Source organism: Gavialis gangeticus, unplaced genomic scaffold (assembly GCF_001723915.1).
Source record: "Gavialis gangeticus isolate Ggan-Ray unplaced genomic scaffold, GavGan_comp1, whole genome shotgun sequence".
In the NCBI taxonomy this organism is placed as follows: domain Eukaryota; kingdom Metazoa; phylum Chordata; order Crocodylia; family Gavialidae; genus Gavialis; species Gavialis gangeticus.
In genome coordinates, this window is record NW_017729011.1 from 3,486,164 (window position 1) to 3,498,793 (window position 12,630).

Consider the following 12,630-nt stretch of genomic DNA (forward strand, 5'->3'; position numbering starts at 1 on the left):
TGTGCTGATCTTTGGTGTGCCCAGTAAAGTCCCCAAGGTCAGCTGGGGTGAATGGCTGCAGATGGGTTTCGAGCTGTTGGCCCTGGCAAAGCCGAGGGGGTGGGGGGGATGAGGGGAGGGAAGAAGGAAGATGAAAGGTGTCTTGTGAATCCTCTGAAAAATCAGCTGAATCCCTTCAGCTGCATCTTTGCTGATTTGGGGAGGTCCTTGAGTTGTGGGGAGGTTTTTGGGTTATGATAAGAACATGTCAGCTCAGCAAGGCAGAGAGAAGTTGCTGCTTGGATGGGAGATCTCCAGGGACCATCCCAAATGTTGTAGGTATTCTGTGTGGCATCATTGCAGACCCCATTATGCCTGTGTAACGCAAGGGGGAGCTGTAATGCAGGGTGTGGGGCTTGGTAGACTCCAAGTGAGAGCTTCCTATGCTGGCCCCATTGCTTGGAGGCATTGGTGTTACAAGGAACAGGGCAGATAACTTGGGCTGGGGCATGCGCTCCTTCTGGCCACTGAGCACAACTTGTACTGGGGGAGTTGCGATTAGGTGGATGAGAATAAAATCCTCCTGATCGCTTACTGCCACAATTTCCCTGTCTTTCCCAAATGCCAAAGGTATCTCCCTGGCCAACCCCAGTGCTTGTGTCTGCATCCCATCTCTTGCACTCTCCACAGGCTGTGGGCCCTTTCCTTCTCTCAATTCTGCAGTGCAGCTGCCCCAGCAGAGTCTGGGTGCAGTGTGTATGGGGACCTCTGTGAAGGGGTGACCCTTTAGGATATGTATTTAAAGGAGCGTGTCTCCTCCCTTCAGGATGGAAGAGGCTCCGCTGCTGACTCCAAAGACATGCCAGCCATCCAGGCCATCAAGAAGATCCGCTCCTCCTTCCCAGAGCTGCTGATTGCTTGCGATGTCTGCCTGTGCCCCTACACCTCACACGGGCATTGTGGTGAGTACCACAAAGATGGGAACCACAGAGTAATGGGCAATGCAGGCTGGTTCAGTTCCTTTCTAATCCCCGATCTTGTTTTCCAGGCATCCTGCGGGAGGATGGCACCATCCAGAATGAGGCCAGCTGCCAGAGGCTGGCAGAAGTGTCACTGGCCTACGCCAAGGCAGGTAAGAGGTATTCCTGGAAGTAACCAGTCAGCTGGGATGATTCTTGCTGATGCCCTCTCCACCCCGCTACAGAGCTGGCAGCAAATAGCAGTTGGTCCTTGCCAAGATTGGGCCAATGTCTAGGGAGGTTGTAGGTGCCCAAGACATGCTGGTATTGCAAGGAGCTGCACGTACTTAGGCCTATCCCATGTACCTCTGCTTCTACCCACTGTTTGTGGAGTGTCTAAACCAACTCCTCTCTTCCTCTAGCAGGATGCAGCATACTCCCCCAGCCAACATGAATGGTAACTTAGCAGCTCTTCTCCTGAGCTCCTGGCTGTTGGAGCCCGCCAATTCCAGCAAGTGCTGGGAGTTCAGATTGGAGCCTCCCATTCCAGAAGTGACTCCTACCCCTCTCCCCTGAAGCAGGGAGCACGTTCTGCAGTTCCTTAATGTCTGTGGTCTCTCCTTTTAGGATGCCACATCGTGGCCCCCTCAGATATGATGGATGGACGCATTGCATCCATAAAACATGCCCTGATCTCCAATGACATGGGCAATAAGGTGAGCAGGTAACAAGCGTGTGCTTTTGTCATGAATGGCTCCACCTGGAGTTCTGCATGACAGGGACATCACAGCATGACGAGGGTGTGGCAGTGAGGGGTTCCTCTCTTTCCACAGCAGTTGGCCAACAGATTGCATGGTAGATGCCATGGAGGCACTCCCCAGAGCACATGGTTGGGAACAGAGTAACCTGGGGATCCAGGTCACACTAGAGAGGAGTGGATCCAAGGTCCCCCATGAATGGAGAACTGGAGAACGTCATGCAGAAAGAATAGCTCCCCCAACTCAGTTGTTGACCAGGACACAACTGTGACATTCCCTGTGTCTCTCCTACTTCCATAGGTCTGTGTGATGAGCTACAGTGCCAAGTTTGCTTCCTGCTTCTATGGTCCCTTCAGGTAAGCGTCTCACAAAGGCAGGGGTGAGTGTGAGCAGCCTGTGTGCCAGACTTCACCTCCAACCCCAGAGGGCTTGCATTTGACCTAGGGATCTAAACTAGGATTCAGCCAAGAGTCCTGCATATAGGTCCTGGGACTCAAGCTAACAGGTTCTCTTTGGGAGCAGGCACCCACTGTCTCCCTGCTACCTCCAGAGTTGACTTCTGTGCCCACCCAGCTTCACCTGGGCCTCTGCTCACAGCCTCTTGGGAGCAAGGGTGAGCAGGGCAGGAGTTAACATCTCCAGAACCCTGCTGGTGAATGGCATGGATCTTTTCCTTGTCCCTTGGTGTGTGTGTGTCAAGGCAGGCCCTAGCTCACTCAGCTGTCAGGTTCATTGCTGGAGGAAGCTTACCACTGTTAGGAATTGCAATTTATTGGTGTCCAATGCCTCCAAGGGTCCCCTGGCTCAGAACAGGGATGGAGAAGGTCTGAACTGATTGACTCTCAGCCATCAGGAGTAGGGGGGGAACAGTGATGAAAGACCATGTCTGGCATGTGTCCCAAGGGTTCCTAGTCCTGTGTCCCAGGGGTTCCTAGTCAGGGTTCCTAGCCTGTTGAGTGGAATGGGGTGAAGGCCTTCATAGTTGCCCCCGCCTTCTGGACTGAAGGGAGAAGATGGGGCATTGCCCCTGCCTCTGTGTCTATGAGAGGGCCACCCTGTTGCCTGAGCTCTGCCACAACTGTTTGGTGGGAATTCTTTGCAGTCTTGTACTGATCTCTTGTCTGGTCTCTTGTGTTAACAGAGATGCTGCCCAGTCCAAACCTGCCTTTGGAGACCGGCGATGTTACCAGCTTCCTCCAGGTGCCAGGGGCCTGGCCCTGCGAGCTGTGGTGAGTGAGCTTGCCACAGGGGATGCCACACAGGGTCCCACAAACCAGTTGTCCCAGGAGCATCCTCATCCCTGGGCCTTTCTCCTGTTTTTCATGTCCTGATGTGAGCGCTTATATGAGACCTGAGGTGATGCTGAGTTGTGCTGGGGAGTGAATCGCACCTGTTCCTGCCCTCCAGAGAGCCTGGGCACAACAATAGGGCCATGGGCCTGTGCATGCTGAGCTGAACAGGTGCCTCTGGCAGGGAGAGGAGTATGTTGGGGAAAGCAGAACCAAGTGCATGAGATTAGCTGTGCACCATGAGTGAGGAGCTGCAGTGAATTGCACTGGCTTGGAAGATCTGTGAGTTTCTCTTGTGAGCTGGAGAAATGTCAAGTCCTTTGTTACCACCCAGCTCACCAATTGCAGCTGAATTGTCTGTTAGCAAGGCCTAATGCCTTTTCTTGGCATGTGGGGCTTCAAAGTAGGGTTAGGAGAGGCTGGTTGTGCTGGAGCAGGACTCTGTGTGCCATTGAGTTGGCCTCACCAGGGGTCCATGTCAGGATCTCACATATATTTGCCCCTCCCAGGCACCATAGTAGCTGCTCTCCGATAAGGAGAACTGTGCCCTCTGGTGAGGAGAACTGAACTTCCCTCTCTCCTACTCCAGACCTGCTTGGCCAGAGACTTCAGGACCTGCTAAGCCAGGAGTTGTAGGGCTGGCTCAGCCTTCCAGTTTCTCTCCAGCCTTCTTGTAGTTGCTGGCAATGTGAAACAGGAATGAGGACTGAACTCCGGCTCTGCATGGAGTGGCTAGCTCTGGTGCAGTGAAGAGCATCAGCTTATTTAGCACCTCTGGCTATTCAGCCAAAACATCGCTCCCCCTCCTGGTCCTTGTTTTGAGCATAGCAGCCTTCCTGCTAGAGGAAGAGCAGAAATGTGCCTTGTGTTGGCCTTTTTGACACATCTCTCACACCTGGGTCTATGTGGTGTTGCAGCTCCCACCCTGTTACTGCATGGAGATTCTTGCTGAGTACAGAACAGCTCCTGTTGGTCTGTCTAGTTTCTGCGTGCATGGGTTTGGGGGAGGGACAGAGGTGGGTTAGGGATGCACAGAGTGCTAGAAAGAGCCAGACAAACTCAGTCTCTCCTATGGGAAACACTGTCTCTTCCCTCTGGCACCAGTCCCTAAGCCACAGCTATCAGGTGAACCAGCTGGTCTTGCCAAATTCTTGTCCTGCCCCATGTCTGTGCAACTCACAGGTTCCCGGGCTTGTGTTCTCCTTCCAGGACCGGGACGTGAGGGAGGGAGCAGACATGCTGATGGTAAAGCCAGGGATGCCCTACCTGGATATTGTGGGAGAAGTCAAAGCCAGGGTAAGCTCCACACAAGTCTGCAGGGGAATGACGCTTCTAATATCACTGTAAATGGAATGAGAGGCTGTAGGGTTGGAATTAGCTAGTTCAGGAGGGGGGAACCCCTTTAAAACTAGAGAGGCCTCTCAGCCTAACGAAGGGCATGGAAGGCCTTGAGCTTCTTCAGATGAGTGTATCCCCTGGGGAAGAGCAGAAAGGAAGAGGGCCTTGTGTACAGACTCTTGCTCTTGGTTTCTCCATGACGCTACAGCCTGGAGGACGTTCCACATCATTCAGTCTAGGAGGAGACCGTGGGGGCCTGCTGCTATAGCCTGTGCCATGATTAGAGCTTTAGTTCCTAGGCTGATGAACTATGAGGTTCCTCTGTTTTGTTAGCTCTGCCTGCTGGGGCTGCTGCAATCTTGCTGTTGGTCATCTCTGCATTTTTACTCCTTGCACTCCATGCATTTGTACAAATCTAGCCATGTGGCCAGAGTAAGCTATCATATGATATCCAGTGGCCTCTGCTCCCCTGTCAGACCATGGCTGTGTTGGTGGGATTGCAAAGGATGTGTACAAACTGTGTCCTCCTAATTTCCAACTCACAAAGCCTTGGGTTTCTGTGACTGCAACAAAAAATGCATTGGGCCCCTACTTTGTACCCTAGACAGAGCTCAGGAGAGCTATACCCTGCAGCTCAGTGTTGTCTCACTAACCTTTTTGCTGTTTTCAGCATCATGCCCACCCACTGGCAGTTTACCATGTATCTGGGGAGTTCGCTATGCTGTGGCATGGAGCAAAGGCTGGTGCCTTTGACCTAAAGGCTGCTGTGATGGAGGTGATGAGAGGGTTCAGGCGAGCAGGTGAGTGGGAGGATGGGTTGGTTGGGTACCTAACAAGTACCTTAGGAGCTCTTTTCTTTGCCTCTGGGTTCAGTGCAGGAGGGGTGGCAGTGTAAAGCCCTTGCAGTCATTCCAGGATTTTAACGCCAGTCACTGATGTGTATTGAGCTGAAGGCTGACATTGGACCACAAAGCCAGGTCTGAGGGAGGTGTTCACACTTTCAGCCCTTAATGAAGACCTGTTTCTAGATCGTGCTATACTGCTGCTCTGTGTGGCTCAAGCTCTGTGAGTTTTTCCTATGCAATCAATAGCAATTCAAGAGAACCAGGTCTCCCTGACTTTTTAGTAAGCCTGATGTGTGGCTGTAGCAAGGGGCTGGAAGCCAGGACTCCTGATTTTGTTTCCAGCTGTGCCACTTCTTGTGTTACTATGTGAGTTTTTGCACTTTGCTACTCTTCTGTTATACTATTCATAAAGCAGGGATATCTCCTTCCATGGGCTACAGGGAGCCTTCTGGATGAAAGATGCTGTACATGTTAACCAGAGTTTATTTCCAAAGACATCTGGCTGTGAAAACACAGCAGCCCCTCCCTGGTGTGGGTCTTACTTCTTAACCTGGTTAGTTAAGATGAGACAAAACCTTCCTCAAGCCATGCTTAGGGGGTTAACCCATAATCCTCCCAGTTGTCAGTGCTTTGATGCAATCATTCCACTTCTTTGATCTGGCTTGTGGAGAATGAACGTTTCTCTACGTGATGCTGGGTGGAAGGAGTCAGAGGCAGGAGTGTGCAGAGGGCCAAGAGACTGCTTGAATTGTGGCCTGTGGATTTTACTATAAATTCAGTACTTAAAAGCTCCCCACTGTCAATGCAGAATGCGAGAGATCACATTGCAGGGTTAGTGTTTCAAGATACCTGTGGACACAGGTCTGTGTCACCACATGTCTTGCTTCCAGTTCACATTGTGAGTGCTAGAAATTACACAAAGCCTGAGATTCTGGAGAACCTGAATGTCACATGGAGCATGTAAATGTGGCCTGTGGTCAGTCCATGCCCAGCCTGCAGGCTTCATGGCTGCTGATGCTGTGTTAAAAGGAGTGGCACCTGGCCAGGCTGGGTAGCAGGGATGATGCTGCAAGGCTGGTGTGTCCTTCCTGGGGTATAGTATCATTTGCTTTGGGGTAGCAGAGCAGACTAGCTTAGTGCTGCATTTCCAATACATCCTCATATGTTCCTTGCTGCTGTGTTACAGGGGCTGACATCATCATTACCTACTTCGTGCCCCAGCTGCTGAAGTGGCTGAAGGAGCAAGAGGCATGAAGTGCTTCAATAACAGGAAGTTATTGAACAAGTAGAAGGAAACCTGCAAGGGTTTGAAAAGACTGTGAACCAAACAAGATTCCTGTGGGGTCTTAAACTTAGAGCCAAATTCAGCTCTAGCATGAGCAGACACAATGCCATCAATGACATGGGCACTGCAGCCTCAGATTCAGGCTGACTTTGGCCCAAAGACACCAACAGAAACTAGTTTTTACAAAATGTTATTTTAAATTTGGGCTTTAAGGCTGAGACCCTCACAGGGCAGCAAAAGGCATCTGGGGCCAGAGCTGATCCCTCCAGCAACCTGCTTTTAGAGAGAAACCTAATTTATATGATGATCTATTTTAAGGTGGGGCATACTAAATTTCCCAGCTGCTACAGGATTCTTGGTGGAGGAGGGACCTATTTCTTACTGCTCCCCTCAGCTAGAGCCACATCCTTCCCAACCCAGCCTGGCTGTTGCTAACACAGTGGGAGCCTAATGCGGGGGATTTGGCTTGCAAAGAATATTGACCTGCTTGGCTCCTTGGGTGTCTCTCAGGCTTTCCTTGGAATTTTTCCCCCTCCAGTACACTAAGCAAAACAAGCAATCTCTTTGTTGCAGCCCTCAGCTTTGTGCCCCATGTCGCATCAGCCGTTTGCTTTGTGGAGTCTCTTGTGCTGTCCCTTTTGTAAACACGCTGCTGTTTTAAACGTTTAAATACTTAAACAACCCAAGCACCTTCAGAGCTGGAGGGGGACGTGCCCCCTCCAGAGCACTTGTGCCTTGTGGTCATTGTGGGGGGTAGAGAATACAGTGTAGGTTCTCAGCAGTGGCCTTGCTGAATTTAGGGTGACAGGGTATGGGGGGCTGGGCAATGAATGGCTTCATGGGCTTCAAGAATCAAATGTCCTTTGTAAGGAGCCTGCTGCATGTTCTAACTAATGCTCCTTTGGTCTGTCTTAGCCCTGGGCACCCAAACGCCTAGCTCCCAGCACTAAATCTCAGTTCTGGCCTTCAGTTCCGTGAGCTGTCGCCTTGTATTATCAAAACAATCATTTTCTAAAATGTTTCTTTGCTTTTCACTAGAATTTTAAAATAACAATTTTTGACCCAGTGCAACATCTGTCTCTGTGTAGTATTTGAAGCTCTGTCATTGCAGGAAGAATCAGACAGTGAAATTCACTGTACTGATTGCTCATTGTCCAACTTGCAAAGGCTAAAAAGTGCTGGATTGTTTGCTGAAGCTGCAGTAATGCAAGCAGATCTGTGACCTTCCCTAGAGGTACAGTCAGCTAACAATTACATGCCTTGGTGTCTGTGAACCATGTCAGGAATCCCTTGTGCCTACAGTTTAATGTGCTGCATTCTTTCCAAGATCTCACAAACCGTGAAGAAACCTAGTCCAGGTGATTTATGCTATAGCTTTTCTAGTAGTGGGTTTCTGCCTGTGGTAAATTGAGGAAGGGGAATAAAATCCTTCTTCGCTCCACCACTGAGCAGAGAGACAAGACCAAAGCTTTAGATCTAATTCTTTATGGTGGCTGAGTTTCATCTGCAGTCTGCTGCTAGTGCCCCTTGCTCCTGACCCGCAGCCCCCTGCCCCACACTCTGGACCCACAGGTCCCAGCTCCTCACTTCCAAGCCTCAGCCCCTGCTCCTTCTGTTTCCTGGCTGTTCACCCCTGCAAACTTTTTCACACAGTGGGCTGCTGTCTACAGCTCAGCCCCCTCCACGAGTTGCAGCCCCCCGCCCCCTATTGATCAGACGCCACTGCAAGAGGAATGGATAGAAAAAGGCAGGTGCTAGGATCGTGGGGATGTCTTCTGTGCTGTGGCAAAGAAACTAAACTGAACTTGGTAGGTGCCAGGACCCTCGGGACATCTCCTCTGCCCCCATGCCGCTAGATATTTCCCAGGTGCCTGCACAGCTCCTCCTAGTGTCTGCAGGCACCGCTGCTCTCGCACAGCTGATCCCAGACATTTGATTAGATTTAAAAAACCTGCCCAGACAGAGATTGGAGAATCAAAAAAGAGGACATGTCCAGGAAAACCTGGATGTATAGTAACCCTATAATGAGAGTCCTGTAATGTAACTGGTTACTGCTAATCCTGAGCCCAGGTCTTCTTTGTGAACTGTAGGGAAAACTAATGTGGGGAGCCCTGATGCCAGAGAAAGTCTGTGGGGCACCTTTGGTGCCTGCCACTTTAAGGGCTCAGAGCAGGCAGCTGAGTGGCTGGCAGGTGCAGGCCCTGCCCCCCATGATGAGGCAGTCACGTGACTGCAGATGGGCCATGGGATTCGAAGAAGAGACTGAGTAGCCTCCATTTTAACTCAGGGCTGAGGCAGCAGTCTGCCACCCAGCTGCTGTGGCTCAGCACGTCCTTGGAGGTAAGGGCAGGAGCTATCGGAAAGGCATAGGCCCCCCAATCCTGAGGTATGACTGAAGTCTGCACCCTGGTGGGGCTGCCTGTGGTGGGGCAGTTCCCCAGAAATGCCAGGTCAGTTGCCTCCCCAGTGAAAGGTGGGTTGGGGCGCCTTATAACCCCAGCTCCAACAAGCCAGTGGGTAGTTTTAGAGCAGGAACAGGCAGTAGGGGCCAGGCATGTCTGAGGACACCTGAGCCCATGGGGTGTAAGACCACGAGCCCCAGTGCAGGGGCAGAAGTGCGTAGAGGCCTGTACAGCGTAAGGTGCCTGGTGGTGCCTGACAGGCTGCGTGAGGGGCGTGGAGGGCTGCACAGGGGCCAACCCAGGCAAGCTGCCCGGAGAGGGGCTAGTGGCTGCGTTCAGCCCAGTGTGAGGCATAAGGCCAGTGGCTGAAGGGCTGTGTGGGCTGGCCACAGTGTGAGCAGGAAAGCCTGAAGGGCTGTGTAGAGTAGGGCCCAAGGGGGACCCAAAGGGGCTGCACAGATCCGTGGCCCAAGTGAGGGCCGCTACGCATGAAGCTCAGTGGGAGGGGGCAGGGTGAATAAGGCCCTGTGAGAGGGGGCGGGGGGCGAGAGTAGTATGCTAGAGGCCTAGCAAAGGATAGAGTTTAGCCTGGCCTCGCATGGAGCTGTTATCAATTTGCAATGCCATCTATGAGGCATGGGACATGATATGAGTAGGTCAGAGCTGTATATAACACCCCGGGCATCAGGGCATTAAATGGGCAGCCTCCTGCATATTTACACCAAGATAATTCAACTAGAAATTGTGGCAGAAGAGATGGGGCAGACTGCCCCAGACAGGTTGGTGGGCTGACATTTGATTGGCCTCATAACAGCCCCCTGTCACACCCTGGAAGGCTTTAGAAGAACTGAAAGAAAGAACAATCAACATATGGAAATGACATAAAAATGCAGCATGGGTTTTCCAGAGATTGTGCCAAACTAATCTGATCACTGATCTGTGAAACAAAGATGCTTTATCAAAGGAAACATGGAAGATTTAATCTTTTGTATGAACTTCAGAAAGCCATGGATGCTATATGGGAAACTTACAGTTAAGCTAAATTTACAGTTTCTGTAATACTTATGCCCATTTTCTTGAGTACAGGAACTCAAAGCTAGAGTAGAAACTAAGGAAAAGTGACAAGAAGGCTGTGTAAGAAGAGAGAGGCTGTGTAAGATGAGACAGTAGGGTGGAAGGAAGTGAATAGAGAAGTTCCTCAAAGGTCACCCTAAGACCGTGTTCTAACTTTTTAGACACAAGACACCCCTCAGAAAATGTCTGCTATTTGTTTTCACTTGCTTTTTGCCAGCAGAAACATAACAGAGTAATAATTCTGTTGCAAAGAACACACAAAGCCCACGGCAGGTCAGAATGTTTTTAACGTAGTGGATTCCTATTTGAAATCTCTGGGTTTATCTTGTGAATCATGCCTGCCCTCCCAACAGTGCCACTGAGTGGCACCCCACAGCACCCTTGAAAGGATATTGAGGCACCCCAGGGGGTCATGACACCCTGATTGAGAATCACGGCTGTGAAGCCTGATTTGACATAAGTGATTCAGGCAGCAACAGTAGAAGCATGCTGATGACATTTGCTGGTGACGCAAGAAGCACCGCTGATAGAGAAATGGGGTGTCTTTCAGGAAGAATCAATTCACTTTTTCAGGACTGGCACAATAGAAATGGAAGGAAAAGAAGGGGCATGAAGTGCAAGGTCATGTGCCCCACCCAGGAAAATGTTTGCCATAAAACACAGGCTGTATTGGAAATGGCAGAGGCAAAAAATCAATTACTGGGAGCCACACCAGGTGGATGTAACAATGCTGCTCCACAGGGCTGTGACGCAACCGTGTGGGGAGCTGGTTGCATTTGAAGACCAGGAGCTCAAATGGAAACAGGTGTAGGGAAAGGGCAGCAAAAGCCACTCCTATAGGGCTGCCTGGGCCATGCTGGCTCCTTTGACTCAGTACTTTTATTTATTTCATGCATCAGGCCAAATCAGTCCAATTGTTTCTGAATTCCATCCACTGAGCAGAGCCCAATGGTTCACCTCCATGTTGTGTTACTCTTCAGCCTGGGGGTTTCAGATGCTCCAAATCCCTGACAGGCATCCTACTTGCAGGCCTCAAGCCCAGAGGTCATTAGGGTTCAGATGTCCCCATGTCTTGTGTGTCCTTAACAAGCCGAAGGAGCAAGCTAGGGAGAAATCCCCCATCTCCATAAAATAGGCATGTAGCCGAGATCCTCCCAGTGGAAGACTTATAGCAGACTGGTAGGGGGCATCCACAGTGCACTGGACAGGTCCATGCCCCTCACTGCCATTCTGGGTGTCTGACCTGCGTGAAAACAGCCACACGGCACCTCTCCTGCCAGCTAAGCCCTTTGGCTCAGTACAGCCCTGCCTGGAAGGGTTGGCAGTGCTTTCCATAACCCCGAGGACACGCGAGCAGAAAGGGCTGCTTCCAGTGGAGGGTGCAAGCCCTGTGTTGCAGATCGGCCATGAGCCCAGTGGGCCTGCACTACCACTACACTAGAGAAGTACATGAAGGGCTTGGTGAGCAACTGTTCACCAGGGCACCCAAGGGGAAAACCAGGAGTGAAGGCCACAAACTCCTGAAAGATCAATTCAGGCTCAACGTTAGGAAAAACTTCTTCCCAGTCAGGGTATCCAGACTTTGGAATAAGCTCCCTCCAGAGGTGGTGCAGTCGTCTACCCTGGACGTCTTCAAGCGGAGGCTGGAGGGTCGCCTGACCCCGGCTGTCTTTTCTGCTTGGTGCCGAGGGCTGGATCCGACGATCTGCGAGGTCCCGTCCCCCTCTCCATCTACGACTCTATAAGGGGCGGGGCTCTGCTGCTCATGCGGCCGCCCCGTGACATCACATCCCTGCCTGAGGCCCCGCCCTTGGCGCGCTGTGGGGCTGCGCAGCCGCCCGACCGTGGGGGGTCATGGCCCCCGAACCAGGCAGTTGGAGCCGCTCTGCCCTGGACCAGAAGTGCCGTGTGCTCTGGCAGGTGCCGCCGCTGCCCAGGTGCTTCCGGTACATCCGAGTCCCCGAGGTGCCCGGCGGGTCCCCCAGCGCCGGCTGCAGGGATGGGGCCAGGGCCAGGGAGCAGACAGCTGCGGCCCCTCCGCCTAAGGCGCTGGCCGGGCACTGTCCATCACTGGGGCCAGGTCCCACAGCCGCGCGGCCCTGTCGGCTGCTCGAGCTGCTTCTGTTGCCCCGGTCGGTGCTGGAGTTCGCGGGACGTTCCCCCAGCCCCTGTAGAGCCACTTGTGCAGTGGGGCCTGGGCCATCAGACACGGGGGGGGGGGGGGCGGGGTGAGCAGCCCCGGACAGAGGTGGGACCCCCCACTGCCCCCTCAGCTGGGGTTGCTGAGGAAGGGGCCCGGCCTTGCCTCCATCCGGATGTGGCTCAAGGGTTTCATAGTTTCTAGGGTCGGAAGGGACCTGAGCAGATCATCTAGTCCAACCCTCTGCCATGGCAGGAAAGAATACTGGGGTCAAACGACCCCAGCACTGTGTTCATCCAGCCTCCTCTTAAAAACCCCCAGGGTAGGAGCCAGCACCACTTCTCTTGGAAGTTGGTTCCAGACCCTAGCCGCCCTGACCGCAAAGTAGCGCCTCTTGATATCTAGACTAAACCTACCCTCTGCCAGCTTGTGACTGTTATTCCTGGTCACTCCTGGCAGTGCTTGGGGGAACAGGGACTCCCCCAATGCCTGCTGATTCCCCCCTGACTAGTTTATAACAGGCCACTAGATTCCCCCCTCAGCCTTCTCTTTTGGAGGCTG

The 12,630-nt window shown here is 52.3% G+C and overlaps 1 protein-coding gene across 1 annotated transcript in view; it reads left to right on the forward strand.

The window, feature by feature from the left end:
- Positions 1 to 7,518, forward strand: part of ALAD (aminolevulinate dehydratase) — a 16,383-nt gene extending 8,865 nt beyond the window's left edge. The window contains exons 4-12 of the mRNA XM_019510386.1: positions 1 to 37; positions 806 to 941; positions 1,028 to 1,111; positions 1,566 to 1,654; positions 1,997 to 2,052; positions 2,838 to 2,925; positions 4,195 to 4,281; positions 4,994 to 5,123; positions 6,355 to 7,518. Of these exons, the coding sequence (XP_019365931.1) occupies positions 1 to 37; positions 806 to 941; positions 1,028 to 1,111; positions 1,566 to 1,654; positions 1,997 to 2,052; positions 2,838 to 2,925; positions 4,195 to 4,281; positions 4,994 to 5,123; positions 6,355 to 6,422 (775 nt within the window). The 3' untranslated portion in view covers positions 6,423 to 7,518. The remainder of the gene's footprint in view (positions 38 to 805; positions 942 to 1,027; positions 1,112 to 1,565; positions 1,655 to 1,996; positions 2,053 to 2,837; positions 2,926 to 4,194; positions 4,282 to 4,993; positions 5,124 to 6,354) is intronic.
- The last annotated feature ends 5,112 nt before the right edge of the window (positions 7,519 to 12,630 follow it).